Source organism: Gossypium hirsutum, chromosome A07, assembly GCF_007990345.1.
Source record: "Gossypium hirsutum isolate 1008001.06 chromosome A07, Gossypium_hirsutum_v2.1, whole genome shotgun sequence".
Lineage (NCBI taxonomy): Eukaryota > Viridiplantae > Streptophyta > Magnoliopsida > Malvales > Malvaceae > Gossypium > Gossypium hirsutum.
In genome coordinates this window covers 76,717,960-76,741,570 of record NC_053430.1, presented here as the reverse complement: position 1 = coordinate 76,741,570, position 23,611 = coordinate 76,717,960, and the positions used below count along the sequence as shown (strand labels likewise).

Below are 23,611 nucleotides of genomic sequence, written 5' to 3'. Positions count from 1 at the left end.
ACAAATTTTAGTTATAATTCTATTTTGATGAACATCTTTTAATTAAAAAAAATATAATGTACACATGATTGTGAGTCACCCTATTAAGTTATCATAATTTCAAACTCAAATATGTATTAATAGTTGTATCCTAAGGGAAGATGATAATGTTTTTAAGTGTACAACTTTTAAAAGTTATATATATATTTTCTATTAAATATTAATTTATTATAGTTTTATCTATAAATTAGTAAATTTTATTAAAAAATCAATCTAAAAGGTTTAAAATTTAATTACTTAATTAGCCAACTTTATTTATTTTTATATTTAGTTCATATATATTTAAATAAATTAATAAAATTATTATGCCAAACTCTATTCTTACATATTTATTAATTTAAATCTAAATAAAAAATATATATGTATATATTTATTTAAATTGAATAATTTTATTTATTTTAACCTTTTAAAAGATATTTTTATTTTTCACTAATAGCTGCTTATATCTATACGGATTATGATACAAGAGATACTAGAACATGAGAAATATTAGCAGAGTCAAGTGGCTATATATGTGGCTTTAGCTTCACCAAAAACATCAACAAGATTTTTCCAAATCCACGCGGCATAAAATCAACCTATACAACTCTCCAAAAAATCCAATTGCAAATCCACACCAATGCAGCAAACAATAGACTGCTGCTGACATGTACATTTCCTGATCCACAACATCTTCTCATTTCCATTATAACCCCTTCTCTCCTCCAAACTAAAATAGACTACAATAACCATCGGCAAACAAACCAAGTCAACCTAAAGCCTTAGGAACCATGGCAACCTCTGCTATCCAACAATCTGCTTTTGTTGGCCAGCCCGCTTTGAAGCAGTCCAATGAGCTCTTACGCAAAGTCGGAGCTTTCAATGGTGGTCGTGTTACCATGCGCAGAACTGTGAAAAGTGCCCCTACCAGCATCTGGTATACTCTTGTTACTACTTCCTAGTACTAACTAGTAGCATTTTGTTATAAGGATCTTTTCAGTCTAATCATTGATGGTTAACCCAAATATTGTGAAACAACAGACTGTAAAAAATTCAATTTGTACAGTACATTCTAGCAGCAATCTGCCTTATTTTAAACAATACATTTAAAGAGAAATAACATGTACAAGTGAAATCATGCAACTGAACTATATTTCTGCATCTTGATCTGATTACCTACGGTTTGGTTTTAAAAACAGGTATGGCCCTGACCGCCCAAAGTACTTGGGTCCATTCTCAGACCAAATCCCATCATACCTGACAGGTGAATTCCCTGGTAACTATGGGTGGGACACTGCTGGGTTATCAGCTGACCCTGAGACATTTGCTAAGAACCGTGAGCTTGAAGTGATCCACTGCAGATGGGCAATGCTTGGTGCCCTTGGTTGTGTCTTCCCTGAAATTCTTTCAAAGAATGGAGTTAAGTTCGGAGAGGCAGTTTGGTTCAAAGCTGGATCTCAAATATTCTCCGAGGGCGGCCTTGACTATCTTGGCAACCCAAACCTTATCCATGCTCAGAGCATTCTTGCAATCTGGGCTTGCCAAGTTGTGCTCATGGGATTTGTTGAAGGATACAGAGTTGGTGGGGGACCACTTGGTGAAGGACTGGACCCAATTTACCCAGGTGGTGCTTTCGACCCACTTGGACTGGCTGATGATCCTGATGCGTTTGCAGAATTGAAGGTTAAGGAGATCAAGAATGGCCGCCTTGCAATGTTCTCCATGTTTGGATTCTTTGTCCAGGCTATTGTCACAGGAAAGGGTCCCATTGAGAACCTCTTTGACCACCTTGCCGATCCGGTGGCCAACAATGCATGGGCTTATGCCACTAACTTTGTCCCCGGAAAATGAACTTAGATTATAGATACGTCTCTGAAAGCTGTAACATTAATTGCTATGTAGCATCTGTTGCTGTGTACTGATGTAATTCACTGCTAGTCTTTTGAGTTGTATCATTAAATCCATATCCTTTTTCCCTGAAATAGCAACTTTCTTGAAATGAGATGAGATCATAAAGCAAATGTTTTATTTTGTCGTAAGAGGCTGGTTCAGTTAGTTGATATAAATAAAGCGCAAGAAACATATCTAGCCATTTCTATAAACCCTCAAAAGTGATGACAAAACACAACCCGAAGACCTTAAAGTTATCATGAGGGTTTTCCCTTTCAGTCCTGTTGAAAGATGGCAATAATACCAGCCAACAGCTGAGGTAATCACCAAAAATCTTTGCACGAACACAATCCATCTTTAAAATGATGAAACCGGCTATTATCTCTCACAATAATCTCACGACTATAGATTTTAGAAAGCAGTTTAGTGACGGAATGGCAATCACTACAAACACGGAGGTTCTTCATGATGCGAATGGGACATCCAGCTTCAGTATTGATGAGACCAAAGGCAATAGCCAACCTCTCACTATGGTTTTCCAATTCTGCTTCTTTCTCTTCCTCCTCTTCGATATACAACAACACTTGGCTTGTGTCAGGAACATGTCCTGCCAATTTCAACTTCTCTCTCATCTCAGCCAATTTGGAATAAATTTCTTTTGTTTGCGGATGTGATTTATCTCCCACAATAAAGTTATGAACCACACCTTTATGCTCTATTGAACTGCAGCCGGGATCTTTTCTTAATCCTCTCTTCTTCATCATTTCTCTTACCTCAGAAACTTTCTCCCACTCACCTGCTACAGCGTACATATTGGAAAGGACAACATAACCACCAGTAGTCTCTGGAGCCAATTCAATCAAATGTTGAGCAGCATATTCACCTATTTTTGTGTTTCTATGGTTCCTAGCACCACTAAGCAATGTCATCCAGATTACTTTGTTTGGTCTCATGGGCATTTCTTCAATGATATCTTTTGCTTCTTCAAGACAACCAGCTCGACATAATATGTCCACCAAACAACCATAATGTTCTATAGTAGGTTTAATTCCATATTCATTTACCATCATATTAAAATATTTGTGACCATCGTTAATCAATCCAACATGACTACAAGCATTAAGCACACCAACAAAAGTTATAGCATTAGCCTTCACACCAATTCTGCGCATTTCAAGAAATAGCTTCAGAGCATGGTCAGCCATGCCATGAATACTCAAGCCTACGATTATAGCAGTCCAATGCCCCAACTTTTTGTGGCTTATTGTCCGAAAAACAGTTACCGCACTATCAATGCCTCCGCACTTGGAATACATTTCGATGAGCACTGTCCCAACCACCCCATCTAATTCGATTCCATTTTTAACAATATACGAATGTATCAATCTTCCCGTGCCAAGACTAGCTAATCCAGAGACAGCAGAAATCACACTAACTAACGTAGCCTGAGTGGGCCTAAATTCCTCCTCCAACATTCTCTCAAACATTTCCAAAGCTTCCAAAAAGCGCAAGTTCAATTTGAATCCTCCTATCATTGAATTCCACGTGATCAAATTTCTTGTGGGCATTTGATCAAACAATTTACAAGCGGAATTAGTATCTCCAGCTTTCATATACCCATTAATCATAGTATTCCACGAAACTAAATTCCTATTTGGCATGTTCTCGAATATCTTTCTAGCAGTCTCAACCTCCCCAGATTTCGCCAACCCATCAATCAAAACTGTCCATGAAAAACAATCCTTTTCAGGCATTTCATCAAACACCTTCATGGCAGCCTTAACTTCTCCACACCTTGCATACCCGTCAAGCAAAGAATTCCATGAAACCAAATCTTTCTCATCCATTTGATCAAACACTGCGTAAGCAGAACCAATCTCGCCGCACTTGGAATACAAATTAACCAAACTAGCCTGCACAAATTTATCTAATCCGAAACCAAGCTTCAAAACCAGCCCATGTATTTGTTTGCCTTCTTTCAAAGCTGTTAACTTAGCACATGCCTTAATCACACAAGGAAACGTGAATTCATCAGGCGGAAAATGACCAAGCAGAAGGACGAACAGGGAGATAGCTTCATGGGATTGTTGGTTTTGTATGTAGCATTTGAGGATGATATTCCAGAGAACCAACGAGGGGTGTTGGATTTGATCGAAAACGGAGCGAGCGTAGCGGAGGTTGTTGATGTTGGGGTCAGCATAGAGAGAAAGGAGACGAGAAGAGAGTGAGGGGTGAGAGAAAACGCCGGTTTTGAGGGAAAATGCGTGAAGCTGTTGGGTTTCTTGTTGGGTTTTGGAGGATTTGAGAAGCGAAAAATGGAGAGCATCAGGGAAGTGCCGGTGGAGGATGTTGGAAAGGGTTAGAGTTCGCATTTTGGGATGCCAAGGGAAGAGAATCCCAATTTCACAAATTCATTCTAGGTGAAATTTTGGAGGGAATTTTGGCTGGCGGAGGGTTCAACTAAATATGCTTTAAATATACCGCTCCCCATAGTACTACAGTAGGATTTTAAAATTTTAGTTTGCTTATGAGGAGGTTTTTTTTTTTTTAACTTTTAAATTATATCTCTCATTTGAGTCCACAATTAACGTTGAAATGTGATCCATTATTTAAATTACTTGGAAAGGATGATAGTGGTGAGTGGGCTGAAGAAAGTTAAGTAATACTTATATAAGCCACCAATTTTAATCCTTCCTCTGTGAGGAAGGTCTTAATCTTATAATTAGTGGTGTTCGGGAGATCAATGCGATGCGGTGCACGACAGCAAAATGAGATAAGTAAGAAAGAGCACACAAATTGAACTGTGAAGTAAAGGTGCGACAATCCAAATTGGAAATTAAAAGAATGTTTGTTCATTGCCCCGACACTGAAGAAGAAGTAGATGGACTACCATAGTTTTATTATATTGTGAAATACTTGAAATTTCAGAAATTCCCTGAATATGCTTATGCAAATGATAAACAGATTATCAAAAAGACTATATATCAGTTTCTTCTTAGATGGTGAGGGGTTATATAAAAAGATCAAGATCATATCCTATTGAGATGTGTAGATTCTAAGAAAGCTCAAAGAATATTAGAAGAAGTACATGATAAGGTATATGGTGCACCCGCAAATGGACATATGATGGCTAGACAAATCATGAGGGTTGTGTATTTCTAGGCGACCATGGAAAGAGATTGTAGTGATTATGCTCAAAAATGGGTTTTTTTTAAATAATATAAAATAAATTAAAAATTTTCCAAAAGGTATTCCAGTTGAATTATTTATGGAAATGGTATACCAAGGGTGGTGGAGGGTGGTGCATAGGCAGCATCACCCCTATATTTTGACACCCATCACTTTCAGCTAAAAAAATAAATTTTTAATGGTGCATCCTTGTTGATAGACAACACCAAAGTATTTTTCCCATACAATTCCAATACATGGGTTAAATACGGGCTTGGGACAAGTTTTAGTGGTGGTGCCCATAGGAAGGCAGCACCAAGGAGTGGTGCCCATGGGAAAGGTGACACCAAAGTATTGGTTCCAATGTTATAGGCGACACTAGTGGTGCCAATCTTGTGGGTAGCACCAGTTCTTAGCCATTATTTAAACAGTGTTTGGGAAAAAAGTTTTGAGAATTCAAATAACAAAAAAAGAAAAATCTGTAGAAGAATAGTAAACAAACAAAGAAGAATTCACTAGGTTAGTAGATATAAAATTCATATTTTACATTACATTAATTATTTTGCTTGAAATTGTATTGAGAATTTTTATTTCTTTTTTAACAGATCTAATATTGAAAATGGATAATCAATTTTTCATGTGTTTATTTTGATGGAGTAATTTTAACAACAACAGTTGGATGTATATTTGAATGACACCAACAAATAGCAATGAGATTTAATAGAAATGTCTCGATTGATGATATGAAGGAAATGATTAGTGCAAAAATTGTTAGACATTGTGGGAGAAGGATTTGGAAACATTTTTACAAGTTTCCAGTTTTGACAAATTCCATCAAATTCACCGAGATTGAACTTGTAAATGATGAAGACGTGGAGACAATGGTCACTCTTTATTGTGGGAATTAGAGCCACCAAAATACACTGATTCAGTTATTTGCCGATTTAGCTGATGTGGAGCCAGCTGAAGATCCCACTCTATTATGTGAAGAACATAGAGTTTAATATCTGTTTATGGTTGTTCCGATATCCTATGTTGATTGTCAATCGACTGTACGCAGGTTCGACATCAATCTTAATGCTGTACCTTAGACTGATACGGATGCTGATGATAGATATGATAATAGTGATCCTTCTGATCATGAGGTTGATGGTGATAGTGATCTCGATATGGACAAGGTCCCTGATGATATCGACGACGAAGGTGTGAATAACGATGGCAATGTTAACGAGTCTTCAGTCAAGAACCTGGTTCGATGCATTGTGGTATGCTATGATTCTGAGGCACACATGTTGCTGATAGACCTCGATGCGACGCATCCAATCAAGTTCTCGGAGTATCCTGATATACTATCTGCTCACTAGTTGGCCGTAGATTCTGAACCTGAGGAGTTTTTCGTGGGCCAAAAATTTGAAACCAAGGAAGAGTGTGTATTTGCCATTAAGCAGTATAGCATGAATGTGTTAGTAGACTACAAAGTTGCCGTGTCTAAACTAACATTGTATATTAGGGAGTGTTGGAGGTCGGCGGAAGGCTACAATTGGTCGGTAGAAGCCGCATTTATCCAAAACTCACAAATGTGGGAGATACTAAAATTTGTTGGGCCTCACACATGCATTTCAACATGTATGACAAAAGACCATTGAAAACTTGATTCCAAAACTATTTGCACATGCATCATGCCAACGGTGAAGGACATGCCAACCATTAAAGTTTTGGTACTGATAGGCAAAATGCAAGCACGATTCCAGTATCGAGTATCATACTAGAAAGCATGGATAGCAAAACAGATGGCAACGGAGTAGCTGTACGGAGATTGTGATGCATCGTACAATGAGCTACAAGGGTGGGTAGTTGCAATGCGGAAGCATGTGCCGAGTAGTTGGAGACACGACCTTATTACAGCCTAGATGACCAACTACAACCAGGAAGAAGAATTTTCCATTGAATGTTTTAGATGTTTGATCTATGCATGCGTGTATTTCCCACTGCAAACTACTTGTGCAAGTAGATGGGACCTAACCATACGGGAAATATACGCAAATCTTACTTATTACAATTGCTCAAGACGGGAACAAGAGCTTGCATGCGATAGCATTTTCTATTTTGGACAAGGAGAACATGGAATCATAAGAATTTTTCCTCACTAACCTACTAAGGTATCTTATAAGTGACAATAATATTTTCATCATTTTTTATAGAGAGAAGGGAATAATTATCACCATTAGGTGTTTCTGGTGTACCATGGAGATCAGTTGTTGTATATGGCACATCGTGACTAACTTTCACCGAGAGTATAAGAATAAAGACTTGCGGAGACAAGTTGTGAAAATGGGTAAAATTTAGTTTCAATATATGTTTTAATATTATCAATACTTGAACAAATTAATTCGAGATTGAAAATTGTCTTTTCTTAATACATACACAACGTACGAGTTAGAACCACACATTTTTCGGCAAAGGATGACCAGTGTAACAACTCGATTTTAGGGCTAGTCAGAACAGTGATTTCGGGACCACAAATCCAACGCAGTAAAATTTATTTTCATTATATTTTTATGGTCTAAAATTTTACGGAATAATTTCGTGAAAATTTCGGTCAGAAATTTTGACATTTGGTCACTCAATTTAGTCAAAAGGAAAAAAGTGCAAAAGTTGAGTTCTACATGCTAGAGGTGTCCAATTACTATGAGATTTTAAATTAGAGGTCCTTAGATGATAGTTAGACCAATTGTTAAGTTATTTGGCAAAAATGGACATGGAGAGATAAAATTTTAAAGAAAGGTGAAAAGGGCATTTTGATCATTTGGTAAATAAAAGAATAAAAAGGGAAAATAAAGTCAAAATTGGTGTCCATCTTCTTCACCATAGCTGAAATTCTCAAGCTCTCCATATGTAGGGTTTCTTCAACTTTCAAGCTTGATAGTAAGTGCATCCTAGCCCCGTTTTTAGTGTTCTTTATGTTTTTGAAGTCGTATGCACCCGATCTTTCCATTTCTACCACTATTTTGAAGTAGAGTCCATGTTTGAAATTGTACCCATGTATGAAATGCATGTGTTTTGATGTTTAATGGTAGAAAATAAAAGTTTGTTGTGTAATAAACAACTTTTAATAAGTGAATTTCCATGAAAACTCCAAAAAAGGACCTATTTATAAAAAAGTTGTAAAATGGGTAGTAAAAGTCTGATTTGATGAAAAATGTGGGATGATATGAGCATGTATATGTTTTTTCTAGGCTTGGGTAACAAAAAAATTGAATACATTTCATTTTACGAGCCTAGGGACAAAAATGTAAATATGTCAAAGTTTAGGGGCAAAAGTATCCCAAGCCAGCTCAGTGATCGAAGACGGTTGGAGTTCCATCCACACTATCAAATTATCATTTTGGGTACTTATGATTATAATAGTTTGAGCTATGGCATGTATAGGGACTTGGTTTTTTTGTTATGTGTCATAGTTGAGTTGGCCAAAAGTGTTGGCTTATGTTATTTGATAATTCATTTTGTAAATGGCCATTGAAATTGGCTAAAATTGGCTTAAGTATATATATATGCATAAGATGATGATTTCATGGATGTGTGAATTTGCATGGATTGATTTGATAAATAGGTGATGTTTGTATGTGGTAGATGGTTTCATGTAAATAATACGTTGATATCTTGTTGATGGCCGAATTGGTTGTATGAATATGCTTGGAGTTGTGTTTATTATGGTTGTGTAGGTTGGTGCAAGAAAGGGTGGCAAAATGGCTTGGTAAATAGCTTTATTTTTGTCCACACAGGTAGACACACGGGCGTGTGTCTAAGCCGTGTGTGACACACGGACACACGGCTTGCCCTATGGGTGTGTGATCCGGCCGTGTGTCCCCTAAAATTTGAATTTTAGCTTCGAATTGGACACACTGGCAAAGACACGGCCTTGTGTCTTAGCTATGTGAAGGACACAACCCAGGGACATGGGCATGTGCCCAGGGCGTGTGAAGTCTGCACCTATTTTAGGAAAAATTATGAAAATTAAATCACCCACACAGACTAGATACATGGGCGTGTGACTTGGCCATGTGACTTCAATTTGTTGATGATGTCATAAATAGAGAGTTACACGGGTTAGGGACACGGGCATGTGTGACCACACGGCCTATCCACACTGTAACACCCCTTACCCGTATCCTATGTCAGAACAAGGTACGAGGCATTATCGATCTTTCACACAATTTAACACAAACCGAGCCATAAAAATTTGATCCAATCTTAAAAACATTCAAAGATAAACACAATGTCCCTTCTACGCCCCACATGGCCTTTAACATGCTTCAAGGGCAATTTGGGACTAAATAGAGAACTTCTAAAAATTTTACAATACTTAAATTCCCCAAGTTTGGAGAATCACACGCCTGTGTGGGTAGGCCGTGTGATTTTCACACGCTCGTGTGGCTAGGACATGTCCATGTCCTCAACCCATGTAACTCTCTATTTATGACGTCAGCATAAATTAGAGGTCACATGGCTAAGTCACACGCTCGTGTGCGAGGCCGTGTGGCGAATTTAAGTTTCGCATTTAAGGTTCAGACTTCATATGGTCCGGGCAAAGGCCCATGTCCTGAGGCCATGTCTTCTACACGGTTGAGACACACAGCCGTGTCTCTACCTGTGTGTTTACTACCATGCATACTAACTTGCAAATCTAAGGTGTAGGGACACATGGCCGAACAACACGCCCATAGGGCTGACCGTGTGTCACACAGGGCCTAGACACATGCCTGTGTGTCTACGTGTGGACAACTTTGAGACTATTTTCCAAGCCCTTTTGTCACCCTCACTAACAAATGCACACCCTCATATGCCAATGGTGAATATTATGGCATAAATAGCTTACTTAAACATCCATAGTTTTAACTCATGCATAACAATTACATGCTAAAGTATATATATTTGGGACTCCATAACTTACTAGGATCATTCAAAACATTTCCTTACTTTAAACCATGCTATAACCTAACCAGGTACATCAATCATCCATCAAGCATAGATTCCATATTTTATCATTCATTGCCAACAACCAACTTAACAAACACCTTAAGGGTATCAACACATCTCACGCATGCATCAGTATCTAGGATTACAACACAATAATCAATATGAGCCATACTTCATGGCCATGTATAAAATGAATTAATATACCATTATGGGCTATCACTTTGGCCAACCAATATGACATGTATAACAAAATAATAAGTCCCCTATACATGCCATATTTAAATGTATTAAACCAAATATACCCTAAAATATTTGTTGATAGTGTGACTTGAGCTCCGACGTCCACAATCCCCGAACTAGCTTGGCGATGCTAAGAAAAAGGGAAAGAGAGAGGGGGTAAGCATAAAGCTTAGTAAGTTGTATGTAACTAATAAACAACATAGATCATACAATTTCATGAGTGAAACATGCTACTAATTACCACCACATTATCAATTTACACACAATGGACATACTAAGAATTGACAATAAATGTCATTGAACTTCACAACTTATCTTATTCATTCTTACTCATGCTAAATTTTCCATCAAGAATCAAATTCCATACTCATGAGGTTTACATACATACCTGTACTACTCATAACTTATTCATATTTCTCCATCTCTTAACCTTGATCTTGAATCGCCCGTTGAGCCACTTGGAATACGGAAGGGCGTTCGGGATTATCATACACCAAATAGGGTGCCAAAGACATGTCCTAGGCATGGTCTTACATGGGACCACACATCGATGCCATATCCTAGATATGGTCTTATACGAAGTCTCGAATCAGTGCCGACGCCATGTCTCAAACATGGTCTTATACGGCACCTTATTTCGATGCCATGTCCCAGACATGGTCTTATACGAAATCACTTAACAATGCCGAAGCCATATCTCGAATATGGTCTTACACGTGATCTCGTATCGATGCCAATGCCATGTCCCAGACATGGTCTTACACGAGATCTCATTAATCATGGTGTAATGACATCCAAATCTTGAGTATTCCTTAGGGTCACCTAAGATTTCCGAGATACAAAGCTATCATTAAATTTTTATTGAATCATTTCAAGTCAAATTCCATAAGGGCATACACACACATTTCATATAACATCAAGCATTAAATCCAGAATAATGAAATTGTTGAATTACTTACACACAACTTACCTCGGTCCCAAAATATTGCTAACTTTACGTTTTAGTCCAAAACCTTGCTTTTCCCTTAGTTTAGGTCCAGACTCCATTTTTCTTGATCTATAATAGCAAATTCCACTTGTTTAATTATCACATTGCCCAAATCAGTTCATAAATCGCAATTTGAAAAAAATTATGATTTTACCTCGAAACTTTCACGAAATACAAATTAGTCCCTAAGCTCGTATAATGAAATATACTCATATCCTTTACTACCCAAGCCTAGCCGAATATTTCTTGTACTCATAGTAGCCCACATTACTCATAAAAAATAGATTTTTATCACTCAATTTTATACCTTTTTCAATTTAGTCCTTTTTAGGTGTTTTCATGCAAAATCACTTAGTAAAAGATGTAAACACACATCAAGCTATCATATTCCTCCATTAAACACCAAAGAACATGCATGTCACACATGGATAAATTTTTAAACGTAAACCCTACTTCAAAATAAAGGTGGAAATAGGTAAATCAAGCTACGGGATCTTCAAAAATGTAAAAAACATTAAATACGGGCTAGGGAACACTTACTATTGAGCTTGAAAATGTCAAAAACCTAGCTATAGAGAGCTTATGAATTTCGGCAGCCACATGAAGAAGATAAGCCAATTTTTGCTTTAACTTTCCCTTTTTATTCTTTTTATTTCTAATTGACCAAAATGCCCTTAAGGCCTTTCTTTCAAATTTTTCCTATGCATGTCTATTTTTGTCCAAAATTTTAGAAATTGGTCAAATTGCTAATTAGGACATTCTAATTTATAATCTAAAGCAATTTCATGTTTGAAGCTTCTAGAACACAAGTTTTGCATATTATTTAATTTGGTCCTTAAAGTTCAATTGGACATTGTATGCATAGAATTTCTCCATGAAATTTTCACACAAGCATGCATACCTATCATGGACCTTATAAAAATCATAAAACAACTATTTTTATCTCGAATTTGTGGTCTTAAAATCACTGTTCTGACTAGGTCTTAATTTGGGATGTTACACACATGGGCGTATGACCCCTGTTTCGATGAAAATTTTCTAAGTGTTGGAAAGTTTTCTAAAATTTTCGGTTTAGTCCCGAACCACTCTTATTGCAAGTTTGTGGCCTCGTAGGCTTGTTTAAGGGACAATGTGAACATTTTTGAAAAGTTTTAAATTTGAGTGGAAATTCATGCGCCGATTTCGAATGTTTGTTTGAATTTAAGTCTGGTAATGCCTTGTACCTAGTTTCGGTGGCGGATACGGGTAAAGGGTGTTACAAACAGACTTGAAGGTGACATGCAAGGTGAAACAAACACTCCTTTTTTTTATAATGGTTGAGTACCATAAAGCCGTGGCAATGGGCTTAAAGTTTCAATGACAGGTTTCGATATAGTCATATGACCACCAACTTGGCAAAGGGGGTTAACTCTGTGTTGAAAAACACACGACATCTTCCAATTTTATCTGTGTTCTCGACTAAGTTCTACAGGTTGGCTACCTTGATGCCAAGAATGAGGCTAAAACAAGTCAACCAGATTAATACGGGACACGTGTTTGTCAAAGATGTTAGGAATGTAATGGATGCTAACTGTTGGAGGGAGAGGTTAATGAAGTAAGAATTATATTCACAACAGTTTGAAACGTTTGGAGTTACAGAGACCATTGGTCCTCAACCTGATATCCCATCTAGGTCTTATGGAGTTGATCTCTAAAACAGACGATACGATTGTGGGAGGTTCAAGATACTTCATTATCCCTGTGTGCATGTCGTAACAATCTATGCTCGCGCCTCACTCAACGTTGAATAGTTTATCGCTGAGGTGTATACTCTCGAGTACATGTTGCGTGTTTGGGAAAATGAGTTCCCCGTCCTACTTGATCTATCTACATGAGAGGTGCCTACGATGACTTTTAAGCTTTTCCCAGACAAAAAGTTGCTTAAAAGTTTGCAATCAACCAGAATCCATAATGAAATGGCCATTAGAGAGAAAACCAATGGGAAGCTTTGTGGCGTTTGTAGATTAGCTAGCCATAGCCAGAGTAAATGCCCGTAACGAACATACCATATTGGTTAATCGTCGTGGTCAGGTGGAAATTGAGCCAATGTACTCTAATGAATTTAATTTATATTACAACTTTTGTATTTTTGCATTTATATTTCAAAGTTTATATTTTTGAATTTATATTACAAAGTTTGTATTTTTGCACATATATAAGTCGATAATTTATACCTTAAATACCATTTCATTTAAATTTAGTACAAAAAAACCTGAAAGTTAAGTAAAAAATGAGTTTAAATGCTCAAATTTTACTACAATTAAATACATACAAACTTGACCATTGATATGACAGAAATTCTTAAAATTGATAGTTTGATGGTATGGTCCTAGGGATAAATTGTTGTGATGGTCAATGTTCACGTTACGAGTGCTCGCGGTGATCAACGTGGTCCTCACCCGAACCTAGGGGTCTGCTAAACATAGTGGAAAAATCGTATGCCCCAAACGTTTGCCTGGAAGGACAGGGGTACTGTGGTAATGGGTTAAAGATATCAAACGTCATCGATGATATCGGATCAAGTATATCAGAACTGGATCTAGGAAACTCTAAATGATATTCATGGTCTGATGAGCCCGAGAAACAGTCATTGACCCCTAGGTTTAGATGATAAAAACTATTCCAAAACTGTGTATGAGACCACTCAGGTTCGAGCATTGGCTAGGGTTTAAGCAAGGGCTCTGGCTCGGGTGCAGGAGGCGGATGTGGAAGGGGATAGGTGACTTGCCCAAGGCATGGCATGCACGAGGGGATTACAGTCGAGATTGCCCACCGAATAAATATAGTTTCCCCTTCTTGGAGTACTACTGTATGTTCTGTAACGAGCGCTGCAAATCAAAAGAGAGATCCATCTGAGGTCTTTGCCCCATCTAGTTGTTCCACACTGCAATATATTGTTGATGCACTACTATCTAATTATGTCCATGTTTTCCCCTCTTGATAATCCCGTGGATTTTCCCCAATTGCACTGGCGGTGCCGGGATATATTGTACGCATCTGGACTACCGAAGTACTCAATCTCTATTATACTACTCCACTGTCTGGAAATTGATAATGGGTGCATTAATGCACTACAGGTGTGAATGGATGTGGGTAGACAAGGGAATCACAGTCGCAATTTGCGGGAAGGAATAGGGCATCAAGATGAATTGCGCAATTAATAACATGGCTATATTAACACGGTTCGAGTAAGATATATAAAGTAATTACATGTCACAAATATTGGAATAACTTAACCCTTTCCCAACATGTGTCTTAATCATCAGACGATATATCAAAACCGTGTATGACCTCTTAATACCCGAATTAGTACTCCATCTACGAAAAAAACTTGTTAGAATAATATCATTAAAAAAGAAATGTCAAATAATTGCTATAATGGGACAAATTTTTTTCACCTATTCACAAGTGGAAAGACATATGCTTCGTGACTAACCGACGCCAAGAATAGCATCCGGTAAATTGCCCAAGACTGCAACAATATGAGGCATCCATCTATGCCCATAGCAGAAGGATTTTTTGTCCGAGAAAGCTCGCGAGACAACATAGCTAGTACTGCGAAACCCCAACTATATGAATAGACGTTATGCAAATCAATTAACAAGGTAATTACATCAAATGGACCTCGTTGTTGTTTGCATCAGACATGAGTACACCTCCTATAATGTGCATAATGTATGCTCGAGCGGCACACATCACATCTCGCTCAGTGACATTAATCGGTAAATATTTGAAATTGGCCTTTAGCCATGAAAACCTCAAACCCAAAAATTTCAACTCGGCATCATCGAGCGAGACTCCCAGTAGGTTATAGCAAAGGGTGACTGGCTTAGAGATCGCACTTATGCCTGTTACCGTACTACCGTTGAATGGGAGCTCAAGTTGTAGTGTAACATCCTCCAGAGTGATGGTGCACTGCCCACATAACAAATGTAAAGTGTGGGTCTTCAGGCGCCATCGCTCGACCAAAGTAGAAATTAAATCGTACCATAAATCAAATGTCCAGATCAATACCGCTGATCTGAATCTGGCTAACTCAAAGTATGACATTAGTTATTCATTCAGCAGATATCATAAACTGTTCACACGACCCCTCAATGCGTGATACGGGCCCTAACACTATTAAATTACAAAAATGGTTAATATAACCTAGTTTAAATCTGTAAATGACGTGGAACTTTTTATAAGGTAAGAAATAACAATTTTATTATCATCATATTAACCGTTTTCGATACGTGATTATCATCTTTAATCAAAGAACCTATTTTGATATCTACAACCTAGAAAAAAATTGAGTTCAATTAGTTTGTTGCAAAAAACACATTTCGATAAGTAACTAATTTCTATTTGGGCCTTTTTTATCCCAATTATAAGAGAAGAAATATTAAAATATAGAAATGAGACACCTTAACAAAAAATAATTATCACATTTTAAATAATTATCAAAGCACATTAATATTATACAATAAATATAGTACACTAATAATATAATTATAAAAATACTAAAGAGTTTGGTGCACATCACATTTTTGCCATACTATTTTAGTATATAATAAATGTTTTTATACTACTTAATAAAGAATATAAAAAATATCTCATAAATTCCAACTTAATGGTTCCATCTTTTACCTACATAAAAAAAATGTTAAAACAACAAAAATTATCTCAACATAATAAACCTGATAAGACTAATGTTGTTATTTGAATCTAATAAAAAAACAAAAAAAAACATATGAATCAAAAAATAAAATAGAAACATACCTTACCAAAATACTACCTACCAAAAACCTTCCTTTCTTATCAAAATAATACCGTACAAAAATAAAAAAAATTAATCAGAATATAAATTAATCAAAAACATTTCTAAAATAACATGGTTAGACAAAAAAAAATAACATTTATAACCAATAAATAAAAAAATTTCACTAAACTAACCAAAAATGTATAAATACTAAAAAAAAAAACTTCTTTTGTGTTATAAAATAAAGAGAGATGAGGAGAATAAAGAACAAAGAAAATATGAAAGCAATAAAGAAAATAAGAAGCAATAGAGAATGTACTTTATTGATCAATTGGGATGATTACAATGCTTCATCAGAGTCTCTATTTATAGGCATAAGAAGAATAAAAGAAGTAGAGATCTAATTCTAATAACTATTTAAATTTAGAGTACATTAAAACTTTATCTTAATCATGATGGACATCCACTTAATTAGATATTCATAACACTCCCCCTTGAATGTCCATTAGTAGATAATGTGTCTCATTAAAACCTTATTAGGAAAAACCTTATGGGATGAAAACCTAATGAAGGAAAAATAGTACACGATCTATAATACCACTACAGGAAAATAGGGCTTTAGCAGCGTTTTTAGTGGCGTTTTATCAAAAAATGCCGCAAAAATTATACATTAGCAATGTTTTACCAAAAACGTCCCTAAAAATAGAGCAATAGCAGCGTTTTCTGGTAAAACGCAGCTAAAAAACAGAGCAATAGCGGCGTTTTTGGTCAGACGCAGCTAAAAAATAGAGCAATAGCGGCGTTTTTGGTCAAACGCTGCTAAAAAATAGAGCAATAGCGGCGTTTTTTCTCAAAACGCTGCAAAAAGTCATATAACCCCTAAAACCTAAACCCAAAAAAATTCATAAACACTAATCTATAACCCTTAAAACCCCTAAACCCTAAAAAAACACTAAACACTAATCTATAACCTCTAAAACCCTAAACCCTAAAAAACATCATATGGATGTTGATGTGTATATACATAGATATTATTGTAAAAGCTTATGTTCATAATAAATTATGGAAGCAATACTTAATATTGATTAAATTTATTTTTGGGTTTAGGGTTTAATATTTAAGGATTAAGGTCTATGGTTTAGGGTTTTATGGTTTAAGGTTTAATGGTCATGGGTAGTATGTTAATCTCAAGTGAATCATATTCAATTAAATCCTAAACCCTATAATTAATATATATTTTGGGGCATAAGTAGGGGGTTGAAAGGGTCTCGCCCCTCTAAAATGAAAAATTTTCCATTTCGATTTTTTGAAATTTTTAAAAATTTTAAAGGTAAAATTGCACTTCATCCCTTTGAATAATGGAAAATTTTTTATTTAATCATTTCAAAATTATAAAAATATATGCTAAACTCTAGTCGTTTAAAGTTTAGATGATAGGGGGTAAGGGGTAGAAGTTTAGGGTTTATGTTTTATGGCTTAGGGTTTAGAGGTTAGGGGTTAGGGGTTAGGGTTTAGATTAATTAGTTTTTTTAATTTATATATTAAATATTTTATTATATAATTGTAAAGAGATAATATTAAATTTAATATATTAAAATTATGAATATAGTTTAAATTATTTAAGAGAAAATAGATAAACTTTTATATATATATAATAGATAAACTTGAGATTTGTTAAATGATAAAATTTTATACAATCAACCAACTAATGCTTTTATATTTAAAAATATTTAATCTAAACATATTTAAAATATTAGATTAAAAAAAATTGATAAACAAAAAAGGCATTAAAATGTATTAAAATTTGTACAAACGGCACCATACAGGGGAAAAAAATTTAGTGGCGCTTAGCCAGAAAACGCCGCAAATTCTGTTTTTAGTCGACTAAAACGATGCAGTTTCAGTTTATAGTATTAAACATTTAGTGGCGCTTCTAAAAACGCCACCAAATTGCATTACCATTTGGCTTAAACGATGACGTTTAACAACAAGGGATAAAATTCGATTTGAACGGCGATGTTTCATTACAAACAAAATAAAGTTCTAACTTAAACGTTTTTGTTTGTCGCCTTCGCCCCATGCATCGCAACCCATCCCCTCCATCGCCTTCGCCCTTTGCATCTGCTGTATAGCCATCGAGTGTCCCCTCTGCTACCCGAATATATTTGGTGAATTAAACGAGGTTGTCGATTCCTTCGAACAAGGTTGACTTCACTTTTAGGTTAGTAACAACATTCACCATGTTCATCTTATTTTACTTGAATATCATATTCTAGCTACCACATTTTCTACTACAACGGCTTGGTTATTTTGATAAACAATTAAATTTGCTGTGTCATTTTATATTTTTTTAATTCATCAATTTCATTTTATTTCTGTTAAAGTTTCCTTTTGTATTTTATACGATAATTTAAAAATTATAAAAATCTTCAAAAAAATTTTAAAATTTAAAATTTAAAATTTAAAATTTAAAATTTAAAAAATAAAAAAACTTAAATATTTAATATTTAATATTTTAGTCCATATTTCAGTTAAAAAGTTCAATATTCAAAATTAAAAAAATTCCAAAAAATGGTAATCTCAGCACAAAAATTGTGAAAGAAAAAATAGAAAAAAATATGTTAAAATGAAAAAAAAATTAAAATTAAGTAATAGTGGCATTTTTAGTAAAAACGCCGCAAAAAATTTGAGTTATAGTGGCGTTTGTTTTGAAAATGCCGCAAAAATCCATAATTTTACCAAAAAAAGGCCATTATAGCTTAATTTTGCTTACCCGCTCACTCCCAAAAAATTCCCGCTCACTCCCAAATTCCCTCTTCTTCTCATCTATGTCACTCACCCTAAATCCCCCAAATAAAATTTAGCTACTCTTTTTCTCTCGATCATTCGTTTCTTTTCACTGTCTAGATATATCTGCCTCTCTCATCTTCGTAAGTACTCTCACTTTGAATACTCCCATTTTCTTATTGATTTTGCAGATAGGTTCTCTACTCCTTTTTTCGGGTGTAGCGTTGTTTATACGTTTGGTTGTTGTTGAAGAAGTGCTACTACCATGGCTACAAAGAAGAGCGTTGGGGACTTGAAGGAAAATGATTTGAAGGGAAAGAAAGTGTTTGTTAGAGTCGATCTGAACGTTCCATTGGATGATAACTTCAACATAACTGATGACACAAGGATCCGTGTTGCTGTTCCCACCATCAAGTAATTGATCGGTCATGGCTCTAAAGTCATCCTCTCTAGTCATTTGGTACCTTTCTTTTATTCCTTTTCTTTAGATTTGATTTCTTTAATAAAAATTTTCTTTTGATCCCATACTGGGTTTTTGGGTTTCTGTTTGCCTTTTGATATATCTGCATGTTTTGATCTGGTGTTCATTGAGATCTTTATGGGTATTTGTGGTTTTGAGATTTATTTTTGATTGACTAAGCTAGATCTGTCTGAATCGGATGGAGGCAGCATCATCTCTGTTTTTTGTTTAAATCTTTTATGTTCGATCTCATTTTCTTTTTAATTCTAAAATCACCGCACGGAGATAGTATTTATTGATTTTTGATATTTCTAACAAGCATGTTCTGTGGCTGATATTTTCATAGTTGCTGTTTGTTTTTAGCTCATAAATTGGTACACCTTTGTTTTCTCTTGATTCTGATTTTGAGCTTGGTTTATTATTTGCACAATTTTGGCAGCAATAGTTCATCTAAAACTATATAATTGCTTTGGCGAATATCTGGGGCATGAGATGAGTAGGTGTATGTTTTTGTTTTGTTTTGTTAGGATGAGCAACCAAAAGTACAAGGACCAGCAGTTTTGGTCTCAACTGAAAGAGGATCAACTATCAGTCCAATTGGTATTTCTCTGTGTGTGTGTGTGTGTGTTTTCTTATGATTTAAGGGTTTTTTCTTCATTGGATTTAGTTGAAAAATGGAATATATGTTCATTGCAGTACTTGGACATGAGGTTTTAGAACTTTGATTTGCATGAAACTTTGACTTGCAGGTCTCTTTTTGTCAATCTCTTACTTTGGAAATTGCTCCAAAATTTTACATATTAACTTGTTGATTGTAATGTGATAAGAAGTACAAAGGAAGGGTTTGTTATCTTGGCTATCAAATTTCTCCAATTCTTCAATTCAAATATTGTCAGCCTTGCTTATTGGCATCTTCTTCAATGTGTTTGATATTCTAGGTAGCATTTATGTGCTTGATAATCCTTAATTCCCATACAAGTTATAATGACTACTGAAAGGCATCAACTCCTCAATGAATTAATGATTTTTTATTCTTGTTTGCCTTTCTTTTTAATCTTCTCTTTGACATGATGTTTGATAGCCTAGTTCATTATTCTTCTTATTGATCTCTAGGATTTTGCCCGGCATTGAAGAATTAGTCAAGAAGCTGAAGGCAAGGAATACTGATGTATATCTAATTTTCGGGGGCTTCCGCCAAATGATCAATGTATGCAACTATGCTACTAAATGCTTGAAAGACCATCTATGATTTACTTTGTTCTGTTAAGGTATACATGTGGTTTCATTTGCCCTTCTGATAAATGCAGATCTGAAATCACTTGCAATATTTTGATGATATTGAAAATAGAAACTTGAATGTAGGAAATTGGAAAACACGAAATGGCAATCCTTACTTGACATTAGATACTACACATGCAGCAAATGGTGACTTCTGAAAAACCAATTAGATATAAAATTATGAAAGTGTGATATGGGTAATGTTGTCATCAGTAAGTCATTGTACAGCATGTAGGTTCGTTACTGTTGAGAGAGCCATGTTATTGTATATTAATATAATCTTCCAATGGTTAACCATTGGCCAACTACTGCCAGAAAATAGTTAATTGAGAAGCGTTTTTGTAGCCTGTTGCATCAATCCTTGGAATTTCGCAAGAAAACATTTTTTCCAATCAGCTGCTCTTTGGAAGTTCCGGGGAGTTTTTGGGATTCGATGCTAATGAGCCCACTTCGAGGAGTGGAGGAAAAGCTACTGCTGTTCAGCAAATAAGAAAGGTGAGTCTTGTGGCTTTTTTTGTATTGGCCGGCTAAAAGTTCATTTTCCAAGTCTAACCAAAAAAAATTTCCAGGTTAAGGGATACAAGGCATTAGTCATGATTGGTGATGGTGCTACTGATCTTGAGGTTAGTAAATTCATCTTAACTTTCTTTAGATATAGTTAATCTTTAAGGTTACCATATAAAGTAATTTTTCCTTCAATGCATTGGGAATCAATATATTAGCGTTTAATGATTGCATTTAATATAAAAATATCGGGTAAACGTATCATGGAGGCTTTTGTATTAAGAGCTAAATTGCATTTTGCCCTCTACTAAAAATGACTACTGAAAGGCATCAACTCCTCCATGAATTAGCAATTTTTTATTCTTGTTTACCTTTCTTTTTAATCTTCTCTTTGACATGATGTTTGATAGCCTAGTTCATTATTCTTCTTATTGATCTCTAGGATTTCGCTCGGCATTGAAGAATTAGTCAAGAAGCTAAAGGTAAGGAATACCGATGTTTATCTAATTTCTGGGGGCTTCCGCCAAATGATCAATGTATACAACTATGCTACTAAATGCTTGAAAGACCATCTCTGTTTTACTTTGTTCTGTTAAGGCATTCATGTGGTTTCATTTGCCCTTCTGATAAATACAGATCTGAAATCACTTGCAATATTTTGATGATATTGAAAATAGAAACTTGAATGTAGGAAACTGGAAAACACGAATTTAGAGAGAACTTGCCATAAAATTATGAACAATCTTTTTCTCATGAATTTGCAGTAAGAAATTAGAGAACTTGTTTCTTAGTTTGGAGTTTGAAAGTATTAGTCAAGAAATTAACAACTCTTATTCCCAACTTCAAATTACTCGAGAGTAAAAAATCCCATTAAATAAATCTGCAGGAGAGTTATACTTTCATGATTAGGAATCATGAATAGGTAAAAGATGTTGTTTATATCATATGATGTTAGTTCTAAAAAAATCAAAAGTTCTGTTGAAGCTTAATCTTGTTTAAGTTATTAGCTGATTAAGGATCTTAATTTACCAGTTTATGGTGGAAAAAAAGGTTAGCAATTTATTACCAGTTTATGCTAGTTTTAGTGTAAAGCAATTTGATTTTAATTTGTTTCATTTCTTTTTTATGTGGTGTAGGGGGTATGTTGGAAATCACAGTTCGGGATTCAAAGACTTTCTGCTAAAACCGGAGCTGCTTCGATCTATTGTGGATTCTAGTTTTGAACATCCTTTCGAAGGAAAAGTTTTAAACTCATGTCTGATGTTAACATTCGTGAATTCCATGAATTAAGTCATTTTGTTTTTCTTACTTTTAGTGACTTATAATGGTGGGCAGTATACAAGTTTGGTGCTTTATTATTTTGATTTACTGTTTTGGATGAAGCATTTGTTGTTACAGGATATGCTTTTTAGTAATCTTTGAAATACTTTGCCTTCTAATTATAAATTTTCAACTTAATTTACCTAGGCATGAAAGTCCTCAAAATTATCATAGCTTTTCTTTTCTGTTGATTCAAACTGTTCATTTAAACTCTTTTTTTTATATATACCTTTTTAATAAAATTTTTAATAATTCATTCATTCTAAGTTTGTTGGACTTGCCTACAGCTGAACATATAGCTTATATATGAATATGCTTCATCTGCATTGCCTGATTCACTTGATCTGGTTTGGTTGTTCTTTGATTCTGACTTGTTCAAGCTTGTATTATTCAGGTAATATCGATATCTATATTCATCATTACGACACGATAACTGGTTTGGTAATCTTTCCGTTAAAGGATTAAGAAGAACATTTATAATTTACTGAGTGTTGTTTAGGTTCGCAAACAAGATGTTGTATTTGGACTTGCTGTTAGTAAAAGACTTGCTGTATTTTATTTATATTTATATTTAATCTAATTTATATTATTTATTTTAGTTTTGATTCTATATTTTTATTTTTATTTTAATTTGATAATGAATTTTAATAGAATTTTAATAGAAAAATTTTATATTTATATCATGGACATTATTCTTCTCAATATTTTGATAATGAATTTTAAATTTTTTTATATTTTTCATGATCTTTATAATATATTATAATATATATATATTTTAAATTTTATGACCTTTAGCGGCGTTTGTGGGAAAAGCACCGCTAAAGAACACGGCCTTTAGCGGCGTTTGTGGGGAAAGCGTCGCTAAAGGCCATGACTTTTAGCAGCGTTTTTTCAAATAAATGACGCAAAATTTAGCGGCGTTATCTATAGCGGTGTTTTTTGCGGCGCTTGTAAAAACTCCGCTAAAGGCCTAAAAAAAGGCCGCTAAAAGTCAGTTTTGTTGTAGTGTACGCATAATATGCTGCCTCATTAAAAACCTAATGGGACAAAACATCGGTTAAGGGAAAAAAAAAGTATAACACGTATTTACTACCTCTCATGAAAACATAACATACTTTCTCATATTCTACTAATTCAATCTTGAATACTAGTTTTTCAAATGACTATTTGAATGTATTGCTAACCATTTATATAACTATTC

General features: G+C 35.0%; 4 protein-coding genes across 27 annotated transcripts; 2 read left to right on the top strand and 2 right to left on the bottom strand.

Annotated features, from left to right (window-relative positions):
* The first annotated feature begins 560 nt into the window (after nucleotides 1-560).
* Nucleotides 561-2,000, top strand: LOC107899358 (chlorophyll a-b binding protein 151, chloroplastic-like). Its single transcript, XM_016825049.2, has 2 exons — nucleotides 561-955; nucleotides 1,218-2,000. The coding sequence occupies exons 1-2, from the start codon at nucleotides 810-812 to the stop codon at nucleotides 1,867-1,869; spliced, it is 798 nt and encodes a 265-aa protein (XP_016680538.1). The 5' UTR covers nucleotides 561-809; the 3' UTR covers nucleotides 1,870-2,000.
* Nucleotides 1,769-4,406, bottom strand: LOC107899357 (pentatricopeptide repeat-containing protein At1g08070, chloroplastic). The gene has a single exon (XM_016825048.2). It carries the CDS (start codon nucleotides 4,278-4,280, stop codon nucleotides 2,232-2,234), a length of 2,049 nt encoding a protein of 682 aa, XP_016680537.1. The 5' UTR covers nucleotides 4,281-4,406; the 3' UTR covers nucleotides 1,769-2,231.
* Nucleotides 4,407-14,751: 10,345 nt separating this feature from the next.
* On the bottom strand, nucleotides 14,752-15,370 carry LOC107898192 (protein MAINTENANCE OF MERISTEMS-like). The gene is made up of 2 exons (XM_016823725.1): nucleotides 14,945-15,370; nucleotides 14,752-14,889 (listed from the first exon to the last, which is right to left on the bottom strand). The coding sequence occupies exons 1-2, from the start codon at nucleotides 15,368-15,370 to the stop codon at nucleotides 14,752-14,754; spliced, it is 564 nt and encodes a 187-aa protein (XP_016679214.1).
* A 3,412-nt stretch (nucleotides 15,371-18,782) lies between these two features.
* Nucleotides 18,783-22,529, top strand: LOC107899356 (phosphoserine phosphatase, chloroplastic). 24 transcript variants are annotated; one of them, XR_005930656.1, is made up of 8 exons: nucleotides 18,783-18,991; nucleotides 19,104-19,308; nucleotides 19,836-19,908; nucleotides 20,422-20,576; nucleotides 20,932-21,081; nucleotides 21,156-21,209; nucleotides 21,533-21,572; nucleotides 22,227-22,529. XR_005930656.1 is itself a non-coding variant. In XM_041117970.1 (7 exons), exons 2-6 carry the CDS (start codon nucleotides 19,277-19,279, stop codon nucleotides 21,548-21,550), a joined length of 348 nt encoding a protein of 115 aa, XP_040973904.1. In that variant the 5' UTR covers nucleotides 18,845-18,991; nucleotides 19,104-19,276; the 3' UTR covers nucleotides 21,551-21,572; nucleotides 22,227-22,529. The 24 variants fall into 24 exon arrangements, 6 of the variants coding, with proteins under 6 accessions (XP_040973904.1, XP_016680534.1, XP_016680535.1 ...); XR_005930644.1 differs by having other exon boundaries at nucleotides 18,845-18,991; nucleotides 20,422-20,515; XR_005930649.1 differs by having other exon boundaries at nucleotides 18,845-18,991; nucleotides 20,671-21,081.
* Nucleotides 22,530-23,611: the final 1,082 nt, after the last annotated feature.

Excerpts from the sequence above, each read along its gene's own strand:
- LOC107899358 (XM_016825049.2), top strand. The coding sequence starts at position 810 with ATGGCAACCTCTGCTATCCAACAATCTGCTTTTGTTGGCCAGCCCGCT. Across the intron at positions 956-1,217 it reads AGTGCCCCTACCAGCATCTG|GTATGGCCCTGACCGCCCAA; the intron begins GTATACTCTTGT and ends TTTTAAAAACAG.
- LOC107898192 (XM_016823725.1), bottom strand. The coding sequence starts at position 15,370 with ATGTCATACTTTGAGTTAGCCAGATTCAGATCAGCGGTATTGATCTGG. Across the intron at positions 14,890-14,944 it reads CTGATGCAAACAACAACGAG|TTGGGGTTTCGCAGTACTAG; the intron begins GTCCATTTGATG and ends CTATTCATATAG.
- LOC107899356 (XM_016825045.2), top strand. The coding sequence starts at position 19,277 with ATGGCTCTAAAGTCATCCTCTCTAGTCATTTG. Across the intron at positions 19,309-20,421 it reads TCATCCTCTCTAGTCATTTG|GATTTTGCCCGGCATTGAAG; the intron begins GTACCTTTCTTT and ends ATTGATCTCTAG. Across the intron at positions 20,516-20,931 it reads GCTTCCGCCAAATGATCAAT|CCTGTTGCATCAATCCTTGG; the intron begins GTATGCAACTAT and ends GCGTTTTTGTAG.
- LOC107899357 (XM_016825048.2), bottom strand. The coding sequence starts at position 4,280 with ATGCGAACTCTAACCCTTTCCAACATCCTCCACCGGCACTTCCCTGAT.